Consider the following 14,253-nt stretch of genomic DNA (forward strand, 5'->3'; position numbering starts at 1 on the left):
AGGTAAAAAAAAAATTTATTAATTTCCCTTTATGTTCGTGTTTGTTCATGGACTGATGCAGATCAATGCTGTATTTAATTACTATCATTTTGAAATCCTGTGATTTTATGTTTGTAGTCCATGAAAATTGTGGTATGATACTATGATGTTTGCAAGCTGTCATTGTCAGATTGGAAGTACCGAGTAATCAAATCGCCGATAGACCGCGCCGAGTGCTACAACGACACCCAATCTTTCATAGGGAGATCGGAGAATGGTGTGTGCTTTGCTTCGATTTACATGTGCCGCCTTCGGGTTTGGATCCTCAGCGACTGTCCGGATGAAACAGCATGGACATTGAAGCATGATCGTGTCCTTGAGCCTGATGACTGGTGGAAGGTGGTGGTAAAGGGTGACTATCAGCAGATAAAGTGCAGTGGGCCTTGGATCTTGGATGACTATTATGACTTCTGAAAGGGGAAAATGAACGTTGACTGGAGCTCCGATGACGACGACATCATCTGCGGCGCAGAGGGGAAGGAGAACGGTAGCAGGGGGTACAGGTACCCTTCTTCTTTCCACTTTCTTGGCTTTCATCCCTTCAAGGAGGTGATCTTCTTGACTGAATTGGGTGTAGCAGTGGCCTATCACTGGAACACCTCCAGGGTTCAGTTCCTGGGTATACTGACACCAAGAGACCATAACTACGGCGTGTACGATTCATTTGTGTATACGCCGTCCATTCGCCCTGCTTGAGATATCGGAGATTAGTGCCAGCAGTTGAATGTTTCACAGAGCAGGTTAAGATCATGGTGTTATGTGTTGGTTCTCTTGATAAGTGTCTGTAACACAGCTGCTGCATTTTGTTTAACTACAGCTCTGCTAATGATCAATTCTAGTTATTCCCTATCTTGCTTTTATCCTTCGACTTATTTGTTGGGAACAGAAAGATCCTGAAATATCAGAATCAAATGTTGAACAGAAATTTAAAAGCCGGGGAGTTACTACATGATGAATAGACATAGGGATCACATAGGTACAAACATTTTTTTTAAAAAAAATGGATTCAGCAACGTTGATGAAAAATAGATCAAGCAGAATCTATGTGGCCATGTACGTGTAAGGGGGAAAAAATCGCTCATACCCTCAGAACCTTCAGGCTTCCTCACCTCCCATGGAGCCGTGGCGCAACCTGGAGGGCTGGAATCCTCCATTGACATGAAAGGACCATCTGATCTTGCTATCAAAGGTCGCTTTGTAATGGCTCTGTTGTACCTTGTTTCCAAATGAAATTGGCAAGCAAGAAGAACATGCAGCAGATGGATTAATCAAGAGACAGACCACTCAAGTGAACGCCAGGCTTGTACCGAACATCAACCTGCACCCTGAAGTGAACACCAGAACTTTTGGTATTGTTTCAGAAGGAAAAGAACAAAATGAAATTAGCAGCTAAAACTACTGATAAAGTAGTTCCAACTCTTGCATACAGCAGAACTGCATGTACAGGCAGAACTCAATTGGCGCAATAGAACACAGCACACATGCATACAGCTCTTCAATTTACATCAGCATGGCATTACGACACAGCTATTACACGCAGAAATAAAAATTAATATCAGCAAAACTAGATGAAATAAATCAAACTTCATTATGCTCACGAACATTGAAAGTGTAATGAATCTTAATTCATATGATGGCATTGATTTCACAATCATCCCACAATCAACTCAAGATAAAAATAAATTTCAACAACCGCACAGGCACCTTTTCATAATTCTTATGATGGCACAAGTCCAATTCAACCCATGGCCAGTCACTGTATGCTAAAAGTTACTGTACCATACTGTCAACAACAGGATGAAGATGTCTTTATTTCCCATGTCCCTTCATTTCACATGTACAGAGGTACACAGAGGCCTATAGCCAAAGTCCAAGGACAATGGCTGCAACAAAGTTAATTTACTAATGGCAGAAATAGAGGAATAAGATGGAGAGGGGCAATGGAGGCATAACTTAATAACTCTGGAAACTCAAACAGCTGGTAATCGAACTCGGATGACTCGGTACACAATTTTAATTACACCGGGAGGAAGGACGACAGCCGGCCACAGCTACTGGGGAGAGTTGGAAAAACCCGATTGGTTTAGGGCCGGCCAAGTCGCGACGCACATGCCATGGGGGTGTACTATGGTTGCTGTACAATATGGCACGATTGTCATCCTTCTGATTTTATGCTCATGCCATCACATGAAGTAGCTCAGTGCTTTCTTCTTCCTTGACCCGCCTTCACCGTACAGGTCATTCCATTGAAGAAGCTCATTCATGTTTGCTGAATCAGATGAAACACTCGCACAAACCTACAGTGGGTAAAAGAGATTAACTGGCGCTCCTAAAACAAGAAAACAGGAATGGATTCAAAATGTTGGCAAATCTGGTTCTCTCACCTGCTCATGGGCAGATTTGAAATCATCTATGCTAAGAGGACGAATGTCCTCACTGCCATACAATGCAGGCTCATGCTTTCCTTCCGTTTTGGCTAAATTCTTCTCCTGCATAGAACGGAACAAACCACCCAATTTGTTAAATACAGTAATATGCATAATTCAGTCACTCCTGCATAATGGAAACAAGTGCAACAAAAAGCAGAAAAGAAACAATATTGTGTACCTTCTTTTCCTTCTCCAGAATTTCTCGAATGGGGTAATGTGCTGCTGTCACGCACAGATTCTGAAAGCACAAACTCGATGAAAACCATGCAGACCTTTCTATCAATCGGATATATAAAAGCATATCATCATCAAACATACCTTCAGGTCGCTTCCTGAATATCCATCAGTCATATTGGCAAGTGAGTCCAGATCAACATCTGGTCCCAACTCTTCTTTTGCCAGAATTACTTTTAAAATTTTCTCCCTATTGGATGCATCAGGTAAGTTTACCATTAACCTGCAATGTAATCAGTAATAAAATGGTTAAAACCATTCAATCAAAGCAGCAATAAGATAATTCAGCCCCACTGAGAGAAACTATAGTTACCTGCGAGGGAACCTCCTAATCACAGCCTCATCTAGGTCAAAAGGCCTATTTGTAGCACCAAGAACCAGTACACGTTCTTTATCTTTAGTTCGTAAACCATCCCAGTTTACCATAAATTCATTTTTCATCTTGCGCATCGCTTCATGCTCTCCTGGATTCTCTCTCCTTCCTAGCATACTATCAACCTGCAGAAAGTTAAAACAGTTAAATATGCATTCTATTGACAGTGGTAACAAAAGTAACTTGTGTGCTTGCATACCTCATCAATAAATATAACACTGGGAGCTATTTTACTTGCTAGTGAGAAAACAGCCTTTACAAACTTCTCTCCTTCACCAAACCACTGAAGGTAAACGAACCAATGGTTAGCCCAGAGACACGTAGTGAACCTCACTAGTTACTCTTAGGGGAAATAATACCTTTGATGTAATGCTCGACATTGATATATTGATGAAATTAGCACCCGCTTCAGTTGCCACTGCTTTTGCAAGCATAGTTTTCCCAGTGCCAGGAGGTCCAAAAAGCAGTATTCCCTTGCAAGGCTGCAAACAATGAATTGAGGAGGCAGGTTTAAGATCTCAACTGAGGAAAACAAGATAATACTCAAATGAAGTTTCCAGATTCCAACAAATCTGATTAACTAATACATTATTAAATAACAGAAAATAAAGAGATTATGAAGCCTTGGAAGACAACTAGACAAGAATTCATTTAAATTCAGTAGATGAAAGCCCTTATCTATCCTTCAGTCTAGACTCAGCTAGTCCATAAGCCTAATTCCAAAGTATTTGCCACGCACAATAAAATATCCTTAGATATTTCGTTTTGTTTTCATGCAAATTGCTTCAAGAATATTCAAACTCTGTTCAAAGTAAAATGTACTAATTGATTCTTACATCATGGTTCAACAATTGAAAAAACATCAATGATACAGGCAAACTACAGTTTGAAAGGAACCTCTAGCACCACCATGCAAGAGAGTGCAAGCATAATAAGACTTAATGATGCTACCTTTGTTAACTGCCCTTTGCAAAACAATTCAGGCCTTTGTAAAGGGAGCATCACCAGCTCCTTTAATGTGTCCTTTACATTCTCCAGGGCTCCAATATCATCAAAGGTAACTCCAATGTCATTAGGTGGTATAACATCCGCCAGAAGCCTTTTCTCAAATTCGTTCTCTGTGACAATATCCTGAGAAATAGAGAAAAATTCAGAAGTAGAGCGCTCAGTAACTTGAGTAACAAGAAAGCTTATGAATATGGGGAAAGAGTGTACCACCTTCAGTGATTTTTTGGAGCTCTTGTTATCACTTTGCATGCTCTGTAGCATGCTGAGCCCATGCTTGAGGCTGTCATTTGTAAATGATTTAACATTCCACTGAGATTTTGTTTGAAACCAAATGTAGGAAAAAAGAATTAAGAAAAAAGATGTGTTTACCTTTCACTTGTGAGTACAAGTTTAGCATCCTTGGAGTTGGAGGTTTCAACTTTATTGTGCTTAAGGTGATAACTCACTGCATACCCAACGATCTTGTCCACGTCTAAGAAAGGTTGGAGTAGAAAGGGTTAAGATTGATATTCTTTAGAAAAAATGTAAAGAAACCAAAACCAAAGTACTCACTTTCATTACTCAGTGATTGGTCCTTGATGAATAATTCTTCAAGGTCATTGCATTCGATTCCATTGCGGTTAAGAAACTGTGTTACAAGACTGAATAAATCATATAGTGATAGGAAGGCTCAATAATAAACATTTTGGCCATGTAAGAAATTGATGCTATGGGGATAATTGATGATTTCAACAACATTGATAGCAAAAGCATATATATATAAAATAATCGCATAAATACAATGGATGAAAATATGCATTCATACGGATGTAAAAAGCAACAGGGCATCAACGGAAGAAAAATACAATCAAACAACATTTATAATTGATCACTTTAGAAAAATATGGCATTGTTCATTACAGAAATTCAAGCCCTTTGAAAATAAGCTTGAGGATAGGAATAAATCCAGGCAATAGATCAGTCATCACACTGTTTACAGTGGGAAATACGAAGTTCCAAGTGACATGTATAATGTTCTGTATTATATTGCATCTTACCGCACGAATGTTACCAACATTTGATTTGGCTTTAAGGGTTTCAACATCGCGATCCAACTGCTGCTTCCAATCTGTAAGTAGAACTTCATCCTGTAAATTTTATTCCTTCGATTAGACAATATACATAGTATCAATACTTAAATGAGTGTAAAAAGAGAGATTATCACCTGTGGAAGCTGGATAGATATTTTGTTGGGGAAAAGTTTATTTAGATGTTTCATTGCCTTTGGACTTTCTTTGTTCCTTTCATGCAATCTGTTACCAAAGCTATCCTGCATTTTTTTTATTTTTAAAATTGTAATGAATTAAAACAATTCAAAGCAGGGAGAAAACATCAAATCCATGGGCTGATCAGACTATAAAATTTAACCATCTACATTTAGAAACTTTCATGAAGAGCTAAGAGTGAGATAATGAAATTTACCGGGAAAAGGTCAAAAAGTGTCTGACTGCTACTAGCAAACTTCGTAAAAAGAAAACCTCCAGGATGTGCCTGCAAAAAAGATCACAGCAGCATCTTAGCAAAAAAGTGCTGGAACTTGAAGTTAAGTAATTGATAAAAATTAAAGAAGGGTAAAAGGGGGATATGCAAACAAAGAATTCACAGTGAAATTAATCCTAGTTCTGTTCAATTCTAGAGGCATGCAGGAACCAATATAACACAATACCATCAGAACTTGAAATCCTCACAGTAAAAAATGTAGTTTCTAAGGAATAACGCATGTACCTTCTCTTTGCGGCTGTCCATCTGGGTGTGGGATCCTATAATAAGGACACCAGATGGAAGCGATTCGAGTTTGCTTCTCAAAGATGAAAGTGACTCAGTAATTCCAGTGAATGATTTCTCTACATCCTTAAGTAACACTATAAGAGGTCCAGATTTGTTTTCTTCTGAAATTACCTGAGAGGAAATAAAAATCATTCTATCATACACAAGGCTAACTTCATATTTTACAAGATTCCTACTTCCAAAAAGCAGTACCTCAATTAACTCGGTCATAGCTAGCCTCTCAACTTCTTCACCAGCGGAAAAATCTGGGCGAAGTAATTCAGCTGTGGAAGTGATGCATGGTCAGCAGCAAATAAGAAAATCAAAAAGCTGCCAAAGTAGTTGCAAGAGTTCAGAAGTTTGAGCTAACCAGAACAGAAGAAACCGTGATCTTCCTCACACAACCCGCCAAGATCATTACCATCAGGGATCTGTTTGTCAAATCGGACACCGATTTTTGAGGATCCATTATCTTCAAAAGCGAGCATCACTCTACCTCGATAACCGTAATTTGGTCCCCTGGAGATCAATAAAGTACTTTATTAAAAGAAATATATGTACTGACCAAATATGGTGGCCAAAAAAACAAAATATGTTCTTAGGAAAAAGGATGCTTCTTTTTCAACCCAACTACCAGATGGTCCACTTGAACTGGGTTAGCCGAATCCAACTTGATAAAATGAAAAGGTGCATAAGTGCAACGGGGAAAATCCCAGTATCCCACCAACTTTTAACGCCAAAATTGAGTGTGTGCAAAATTTCACGAATCTTGTGCTCTGATATTTCATAATTAATACTACCAAACTATACAACAACAACAACAACAACAACAACAACAACAACATAGCCTTTTTTCCCAAGCAAGTTGGGGTAGGCTAGAGATGAAACCCGAAAGAAATAAGTTCAAGGTTCAGGCACATTGATAGCTAGTCTCCAAGCGCTCCTATCCAAAGCTATCTCTTTAGAAATATTCCAATCCTCAAGGTCTCTCTTAACCGACTCATCCCACGTCAGTTTAGGTCTACCTCTACCCCTCTTTACATTATCGACCCGCTCAAGAACCCCATTACGCACCGGCGCCTCAGGAGGCCTTCGTTGGACATGTCCAAACCATCTCAGCCGATGCTGGGTAAGTTTCTCCTCAATTGGTGCCACCCCGACCCTATCCTGAATAACTTCGTTCCGGACTCTATCCCTCCTTGTGTGCCCGCAAAACCACCGCAACATCCGCATCTCTGCTACACTCAGTTGCTGGACATGTCGTCTTTTTGTAGGCCAACATTCAGCACCGTATAACATCGCCGGACGAATTGCTGTCCTATAGAATTTGCCTTTTAGCTTTTGTGGCACCCTCTTGTTAATACTACCAAACTATAAAGATCATAAAATATCTCTTCAAGAAATCCATACATCAAATGACAAATGTCAATTAATATTCTATTATAAAGTATAGGGCAGAGATTATCTGTCCTTGAAACTCTCATACCACTCAAATGATAAATTTCCTCATAGCACTACTGCATACACTGCCAACTTACCAACTGCAACAAAAATCTGATGAAAATAATGTGGAAACCTAAGGAGCGTTGGATAAAACTGAAGATAGAAATAATATTAGTAATCTAGGTACCTTTGTGATAATGAGGCTGGCAAAGCTGGACCAACATACCGTACCCTATCACCTACAAAAGATGTGGCAGTAAAATCTGTAAAATCATGCTCGAGCCAAATACAACTCAATTGTTATTGTTAAGTAATAATAGAGCAAAGCTAACAAACCTTCTCTGAAAGTATAGCTCTTGGATGTAGCTGTTGACGATTCTTGTTTGGGTAGCGATGCAGCATGCAGATTGGATGTTCCCACAATATCAGCATTCACACTTGAAGTTGGTGCGGCAGGCCTCCTGAAGTGAACAGCGTCTGCCAATGAAGAACGATGCTTCTGAAATATTGCAAACTTCTCACCAGCTGCCTTATCCCCTGATTTATCAGACTTCCCAACATCTTTCTGGGATTCTGGATCCTTTGAAGGTGCCTACATGGATTTTCCTTTTTGTTCAGTTATAGAAAATGATATTGGAACATTGCTTAGCTCCTGAATATTCTTGAGCAGTAACAAGTAATTAAATACATGGTGAGCTTACCCCAGGCAGCAAAAGTGAATCCACAACAAGGAGTCTAGCACCAAAATGTTTGGCCAGTGCCTTTACCAATGTTTCCTGATAAATCTCAGAACCTAAATGACATAGAAAAATTATATGAGTACATTATCAAACAAGTATGGTCACTACCATTCATAGAGAAAAGTATAGCCACTGCCATTATTAGAGAAAAGTATGGCCAGTAAGGCCACTGCCACAACTCAAGGCTTAGTGACCTCATTTTAAATCAATGGAAAAATGTGCTAGAAAACAAAGGAAGTATTGGTTCCAAACTGTGACAAAGTACCTGCTGGACCAGATAACAAAATTCGCTGGTTTATTGATGAAATCTCAGCAAATTGCTTGATGAGCTCCTTCTTTTCCAAGTGTATGAATGCACATGATAAGAGCACACTCTTTGTATTCTCACTGCATGAGATGAGTCGATAAAATACAAAGATAGGACATGTGATCAAACAACAAATATCATGCTAAATTCCAATGTTGATCTGCAAACTGCCTTGACGTGACTTCAAATATAAAAGCTTAACCTACAATCTAAAAAACTAAACCGGTGGGGTTAAGACCTCCCGTGGTTTTTCTTATGAAGAAGCAACCTTCTCCCAGCCTAGAAAAACACCAGAACCTCAGCTTTGTTTTGTAAAACCATCTCCATAAATTCACTCCCGCGAGGATTCGAACCTGGACCTGCTGGGTTCTACTCAGGTGCTCTAACCACTAGGCTAAAGGCCCTTTCACTGCTCAACCTACAATCTTTTTTTTAATAAACTGAACATACAATCAAAGAAACTGAACATACACCATCTTAGCAACCTCAAAACTAACCAAAGCAGAACAGACCAGTAGACTTCGGTTTTTCATAATGTACAACAACAACAACATAGCCTTTTTTCCCAAGCATGTTGGGGTAGGCTAGAGATGAAACCCGAAAGAAATAACCCGAAAGAAATTTTTTCATAATGTAGCATATATATATATAACAAAGGCGTCTGCATATTGTGAAATTTCAAATAGACAGTATGATAAGATCTCACATAAACAGAATAATATCACAGCAGCAAAGGAACATAAATCCAAAGCATATCACCTGAGATAGTAAGGAAAATTCTCAAAGGTAACATCAATATCACTTGGACTAATAATCCCTTGTTTCAACCCATCCTTAAAGGCTTGACATCTACTTGGAGGCACACTGGTTGTAAGATCCCTGATGATATCCCTCTGATCTTCAAGAGCTTTAAAAAGATCACCAGTCAAATCGAACTCAGGTACAGTTGATCCTGTAAACATCCTCACAACTGGCCTTATCTTATAGGTTGCAATCTTACCGATTTCCGCACCAAGATGAGCATCAGGCCCAAAGCCATTTTGTTGGCAGGTATCGTTTGCAGCATCATCAGGAGACACGGGAGAAGCAGCCACATCCATTGAAGAGTCTTCAATGTTAGAATTAACCTCATTAGCATTTTCCCCATTCTCACATTCCTTATCAGGGCTAACGGCACGCCCCTTTGATTTATCCGAAGCAGACAATGCCATTGGCCGCACTACTCTATGGCTATTCTCAGCAGGAGGTACTGCTGATACATCCTTCGGCTGATCAGAAATAAATGCCAACATTTCTTCACCAGCAACAGATGAAGTGTCTGGTGTTCTTTTATCTGTATGGATGCGCTTGGCACTAGCAACAGGAGATTCTAACAGGCTAACAGCAGATGATGGCACCACCTTGTGAACTTTGTCGTTCAAAGGATGCTGAAAAATCTGTGAATCGGTCAAGGAAAAAGCAGGCAACATATGACAGTTTTCCATTACTGGATATAGATGGAGTAATGAAGAATGAGATACATAAAATTGCATGATTGAACGAACAAGAAATGATGGTAGGATACATAAGCCTGGCGGCATGAACTGAATATGACTTCATCACCTCCTGTAAGGGGAACTTTTGTGCCTGCACTTATGGATCTTCCATTTAAGTAGACCATACCCTTCTTGCCTACAACTTCTAACTCACATTGGCCTCCTTGCTGACAATGAAACATCAAAACCAATGAAATACTTGCAAAAAAAACACTTGAGAATGTTCTTGTGCTCCTCGCTTAATAAATCTAAACCATAAAAAGAGGGCGTACCTCAAGGCGCCGCAGCTTGCAAAGTATTTTGCTAACAGGTTGGTCTTTCAGCCATAAATTACAGCTTTTGCTTTGGCCAACAGAAAATTGAGGGGCACTGATGGGTTGGTGAGGAGTCTATAATTCATACACGTTTGATGTCAGTATTTACTAACAGAATGTTTCATGCGTTATTCAAAAAAATCATTATAAATTGAAAAATGTCAACTTTACCGAAAAACATATGTTAACAAACGCAAGCAACAAAGATTGGCCTACTAGCAACTTTAAATGTGAGGCCTTGACCCATGGATAAACCAATGGTAAATGCACAGGTAACTTGAAAAATATGTCCAGTTAAGTAGATACAGATATTTCTAGAAATTTAAGCTATCCACATTACAGAAGACATGTCACGATGATTTCAAACAGATAGAATTTGACCTAAAAACAACTTAAAATACGACTGTAAGTCTACAATACCTGTGACTATTGACTAACTGGTGACGGAAAACCTTAAACAAATGAAGGTGTACTGAAAAAAGGTAACTGGAGCGGCTACGCTGGGCACGTTCAAACACAATTGCTGAAAATTATGTTTCCCACATTTTTTAATGGAAAAAGAACTTACAAATCCACAAATTCTGAATTGCTATTTGATCCCTACAAACTATAGAGCATAAAAAAGAAATGCTACTGTGTCACAAATCAGAAGCATTAAACCCATCAAGCAGCTAAAAATAGTAGGCCGTAAATGAACCTAAGCATCAAACCGGGCCACCTGGTACCACGAATTGCATTTTTCCAGCATTCAAAAGCACCTATCTGGAAGTAGCATTGCCGACTGAAGGAGCACTAGTAAACAGCATACAGTATAGTCAGGTGCTGTTTGGGAGGGCTTCTCCCAAAACAGCTTCACTAGTGAAGCCAAAGCAGGTGAAGCTAAAAAACTGGCTTCACCAGGCTTCTAATTCATTTTATCCCGGGCTTACAAAATAGCTTCACACTACAGTGCATCTATTTGCACAAAACAGGTGAAGCCGAAGCCGCAATAAGCCCTCCCAACAGGCCCTTAATATACCCAACCTAGTTCAGCAACTGCTACCCTTTCCCTCCTCCTAAAAGCTTCTTTTAGAACGCTGCCTATCTGCGGCCAGAACCAAGCTCTAAACAGCAAAACTGATATTCCGCACTAAATAATCTAGTCAATGTGCAAGATGTTATCAGAATAGCAAAATTTCACCCTAAACGTCCTAAAATTGAATCTTTATGAGGCCAAGAATAAAAGTTGCCAACTTTAACTTCGATTCTTACAGCATCTACACCAAGAAGATTATCCAATAATCGGCTGCCGGTTAGTCAGCGCACCTGTGAGCACTGCGATAGCAGCTTCGCCCATGGCGCCACAGGCTGCTGTTGCTCCGGCTCCTTCCTCCTCTTCGAACTCTCGGCTGCCGTGGCAGTTGGCTTATCCGCTCCTTGATCTGCACCAAAGCATCAAAACCTCACGAACTCGATTCCAGCCCACCACTCCAAACCCTAGGACCCGAAACTCCCGCATATCCCGCACCTTTCTGCGCTGCCGCCGCCGCGTCCTCCGCTGAGCCGGCGCTCCTCACGGGGTCCGCGGGGGCGGAATCCTCCTCGGCCCTCCCGGGCGCGGACGCCGTCGGCGACGCAGGGGCCTCCGCCTGGTCAGGACCACGGTTCAGATCGGTTAGCCAGCGGGTCAAATCGGGGGGCGGCACCGCGGGATTCTTCGATCCGCGGGGGGGCCGGCGCTCTCACCTTGGGCCGCTTCGGGGCAGGCACGGACGAGGAGGACGGCGACGGGGACGGGCGCTTCCCGGCGGCCGCGGCGGCGGAGCTCCGGCGAGTCTCCACCATGGCGTGCGCCGGAGGCGAGGGTTTCCTCTCCGCTTCCGCTTCTTTTCCACCCCTCAAGCGAGGGGAATTCTTTCGGCTTTCGAGGGGGATTTTTTTTTCCTCCTCTGAAAATGGTTTGGTTAACCTTTTTTGGTGTCAACGAGAGGAGAGCAAAGGAGCCCCCCCCCCCCCCCCCCCCCCCCCCCCCCCCCCCCCCCCCCCCTTATAAGATTTTTCAGATTTCTCTTTTCTTGCTGATGGTGTATGATTGTGCCGTTTTTACTGGTAGGATTTACTATCGATTTGACGTATGCTTTCGAATTTCGGTAGAGGCCTTGTTTAGTTGGCAATTTTTTTTGGGTTTTGGTACTGTAGTAATTTCATTATTATTTGACAATTAATGTCTAATTATAGACTAATTAGGTTTAAAAGATTTGTCTTGTCGTTTACAGTTAAACTATGTAGTGAGTTATTTTTTTCAACTGCATTTAATGCTCCATGCATATATCCGAAGATTCGATGTGACGAGTATTATAGAAAATTTTTTGGAAACTAAACATGGCCAAAATTGTGTTTACATGTTAGGGTAAAGTTACAACTTATAGTGGCATTTGCAAACGGCTTCTATTGTATTATAAAATTTTAATTGAATCTAGATGTAAAATAAGGTTAGATACTGTTTGCCTAAATAGTCGTTTAGCCCGTGTACACACCGTTTAAATGCTAAATTATGGTAAACCGTTTCCATTTAATAGGTCATTTTGACCGTTTAAATGTTATAGCAAGCTTTGAACGGCACATACAAGTGGAATCATCACCACGCAATACTCACCAATACAAGAATATACACGCGTCCAGATTAATTAGGTAATGTGTTTACCAATAATATTTTTCCATGTCTCATAATTTTAGAGTTCTTTAATAAAGAACGGTATTGGTTCATATAGAAAACGTTTGTTTTGAAATACTTTATAACACATATGAGTTACTATTTTATTTGGACTATTGAAAATGTAGATCGAACCGCCTCTAACTAATATGATCGAGATTTATTCTGCAACATTTTATATTTATAAGCTAGATAATTTTTGTCAACATATTTTTTTGGAGCATAAAGCATCTCACTTGTAAAAAAAGTAGGTAAGCGAAATTCTGAGTAACGTTTCATGAATGAATATATCCAGTGTCAACATGAAAACAAGAGGGTATTATACAATCCCTTTTGTAGATTCAATTAGACATGGATTTGGGAAATTTTGTAATTGTATCTATCGCTTGGGAAGTGCGCTGCCTAACGGAGAGAGATAAAAAAGGATGGAGGGAGTAGGCAAGTAATAGAAAAATTAAAGCACAACTTAGATAATTTCCGCAGAACGTAGGCGCACGTGGACGAAGTGATTGATGAACAAAAACTTATTTTTGCAGTTTCACATTACGCCACGTGGTAAGATGGACCAATTCAAAGATGCAGGTTTTACAACAGGTAGCTGACGATATAAAAAAAAGGATCGTGATGAGAAATAAATCCGTCTTTTGGATTGATGCGGAATATCTCGAGGCACTTTTTTGTCCTTGTGGCAATGCCTGAAAATGGCAAGGTCAACGGTGCTCTGGATGCATGGCACCTGTGACCTGCCGCCCTATCCCATCTCTGCCCCCCGGTGTGAGCTGGTGACTCAGCCTTTTTTTTCATCTTAGCCCCTCCAAACATTACAACTGCTGGAGCTCCTAGTGATGCTGTCACTGTCAGTGGTCAGGCATGGGCATTGTGCTCACACATATACAATATATAACAGAATAAATTTTCAAAAAAATATAACAGAATACAAAAAATTGAAAGGGAAAGCAAAGAAATTAAACACGTTCCTGAAGGAACGAAGGGGAGAGCGACGCGGGCGCGCGCGAGTTATCAGCAAGATCACGTCGCTCCGGCTACAGCGACTCATCGATTATTGCTGGCGGCTAAGGAAATTAAATACTCCTATCTACCTAGAGGCTGTTCGGCTGATCTGATGAATAGTATTCGGCTGGTAGAATGAATAGTATTATGTGAGAGGAAATAAGCCGAAACAAACTGAGATAAGCCGAGAATCAATCAGCCGAACAGGCTGAGTAACAGCTTGGTGGTTAAGGTAGCAGAAGCTGCAAAGCGGGAGGCATCCTCCCTTGGCGCCATGCTGCATCCTAGCTCATCTGTGGAAGGGTAATGGCGGACCTGTCTT

The 14,253-nt window shown here is 40.6% G+C and overlaps 1 protein-coding gene across 4 annotated transcripts; it reads right to left on the bottom strand.

The window, feature by feature from the left end:
• Window positions 1-1,642: 1,642 nt before the first annotated feature.
• On the bottom strand, window positions 1,643-12,200 carry LOC120686726. Of its 4 annotated transcripts, XM_039968934.1 has the most exons (28): window positions 11,954-12,200; window positions 11,736-11,856; window positions 11,534-11,649; window positions 10,187-10,303; window positions 9,944-10,081; window positions 9,380-9,815; window positions 9,139-9,286; window positions 8,338-8,459; window positions 8,034-8,125; window positions 7,669-7,924; window positions 7,520-7,571; window positions 6,260-6,408; window positions 6,103-6,173; window positions 5,848-6,021; window positions 5,545-5,613; window positions 5,288-5,392; window positions 5,121-5,210; window positions 4,636-4,711; window positions 4,453-4,555; window positions 4,294-4,363; window positions 4,027-4,206; window positions 3,435-3,557; window positions 3,275-3,358; window positions 3,016-3,200; window positions 2,787-2,925; window positions 2,647-2,706; window positions 2,424-2,528; window positions 1,657-2,336 (listed from the first exon to the last, which is right to left on the bottom strand). In XM_039968934.1, the coding sequence occupies exons 1-28, from the start codon at window positions 12,050-12,052 to the stop codon at window positions 2,223-2,225; spliced, it is 3,594 nt and encodes a 1,197-aa protein (XP_039824868.1). In that variant the 5' UTR covers window positions 12,053-12,200; the 3' UTR covers window positions 1,657-2,222. The 4 variants fall into 4 exon arrangements, with proteins under 4 accessions (XP_039824867.1, XP_039824865.1, XP_039824868.1 ...); XM_039968933.1 differs by having other exon boundaries at window positions 1,643-2,336; window positions 4,027-4,363; window positions 11,954-12,139; XM_039968932.1 differs by having other exon boundaries at window positions 9,139-9,815.
• Between the last annotated feature and the right edge of the window lie 2,053 nt (window positions 12,201-14,253).

This window comes from Panicum virgatum, chromosome 8N (genome assembly GCF_016808335.1).
Source record: "Panicum virgatum strain AP13 chromosome 8N, P.virgatum_v5, whole genome shotgun sequence".
Lineage (NCBI taxonomy): Eukaryota > Viridiplantae > Streptophyta > Magnoliopsida > Poales > Poaceae > Panicum > Panicum virgatum.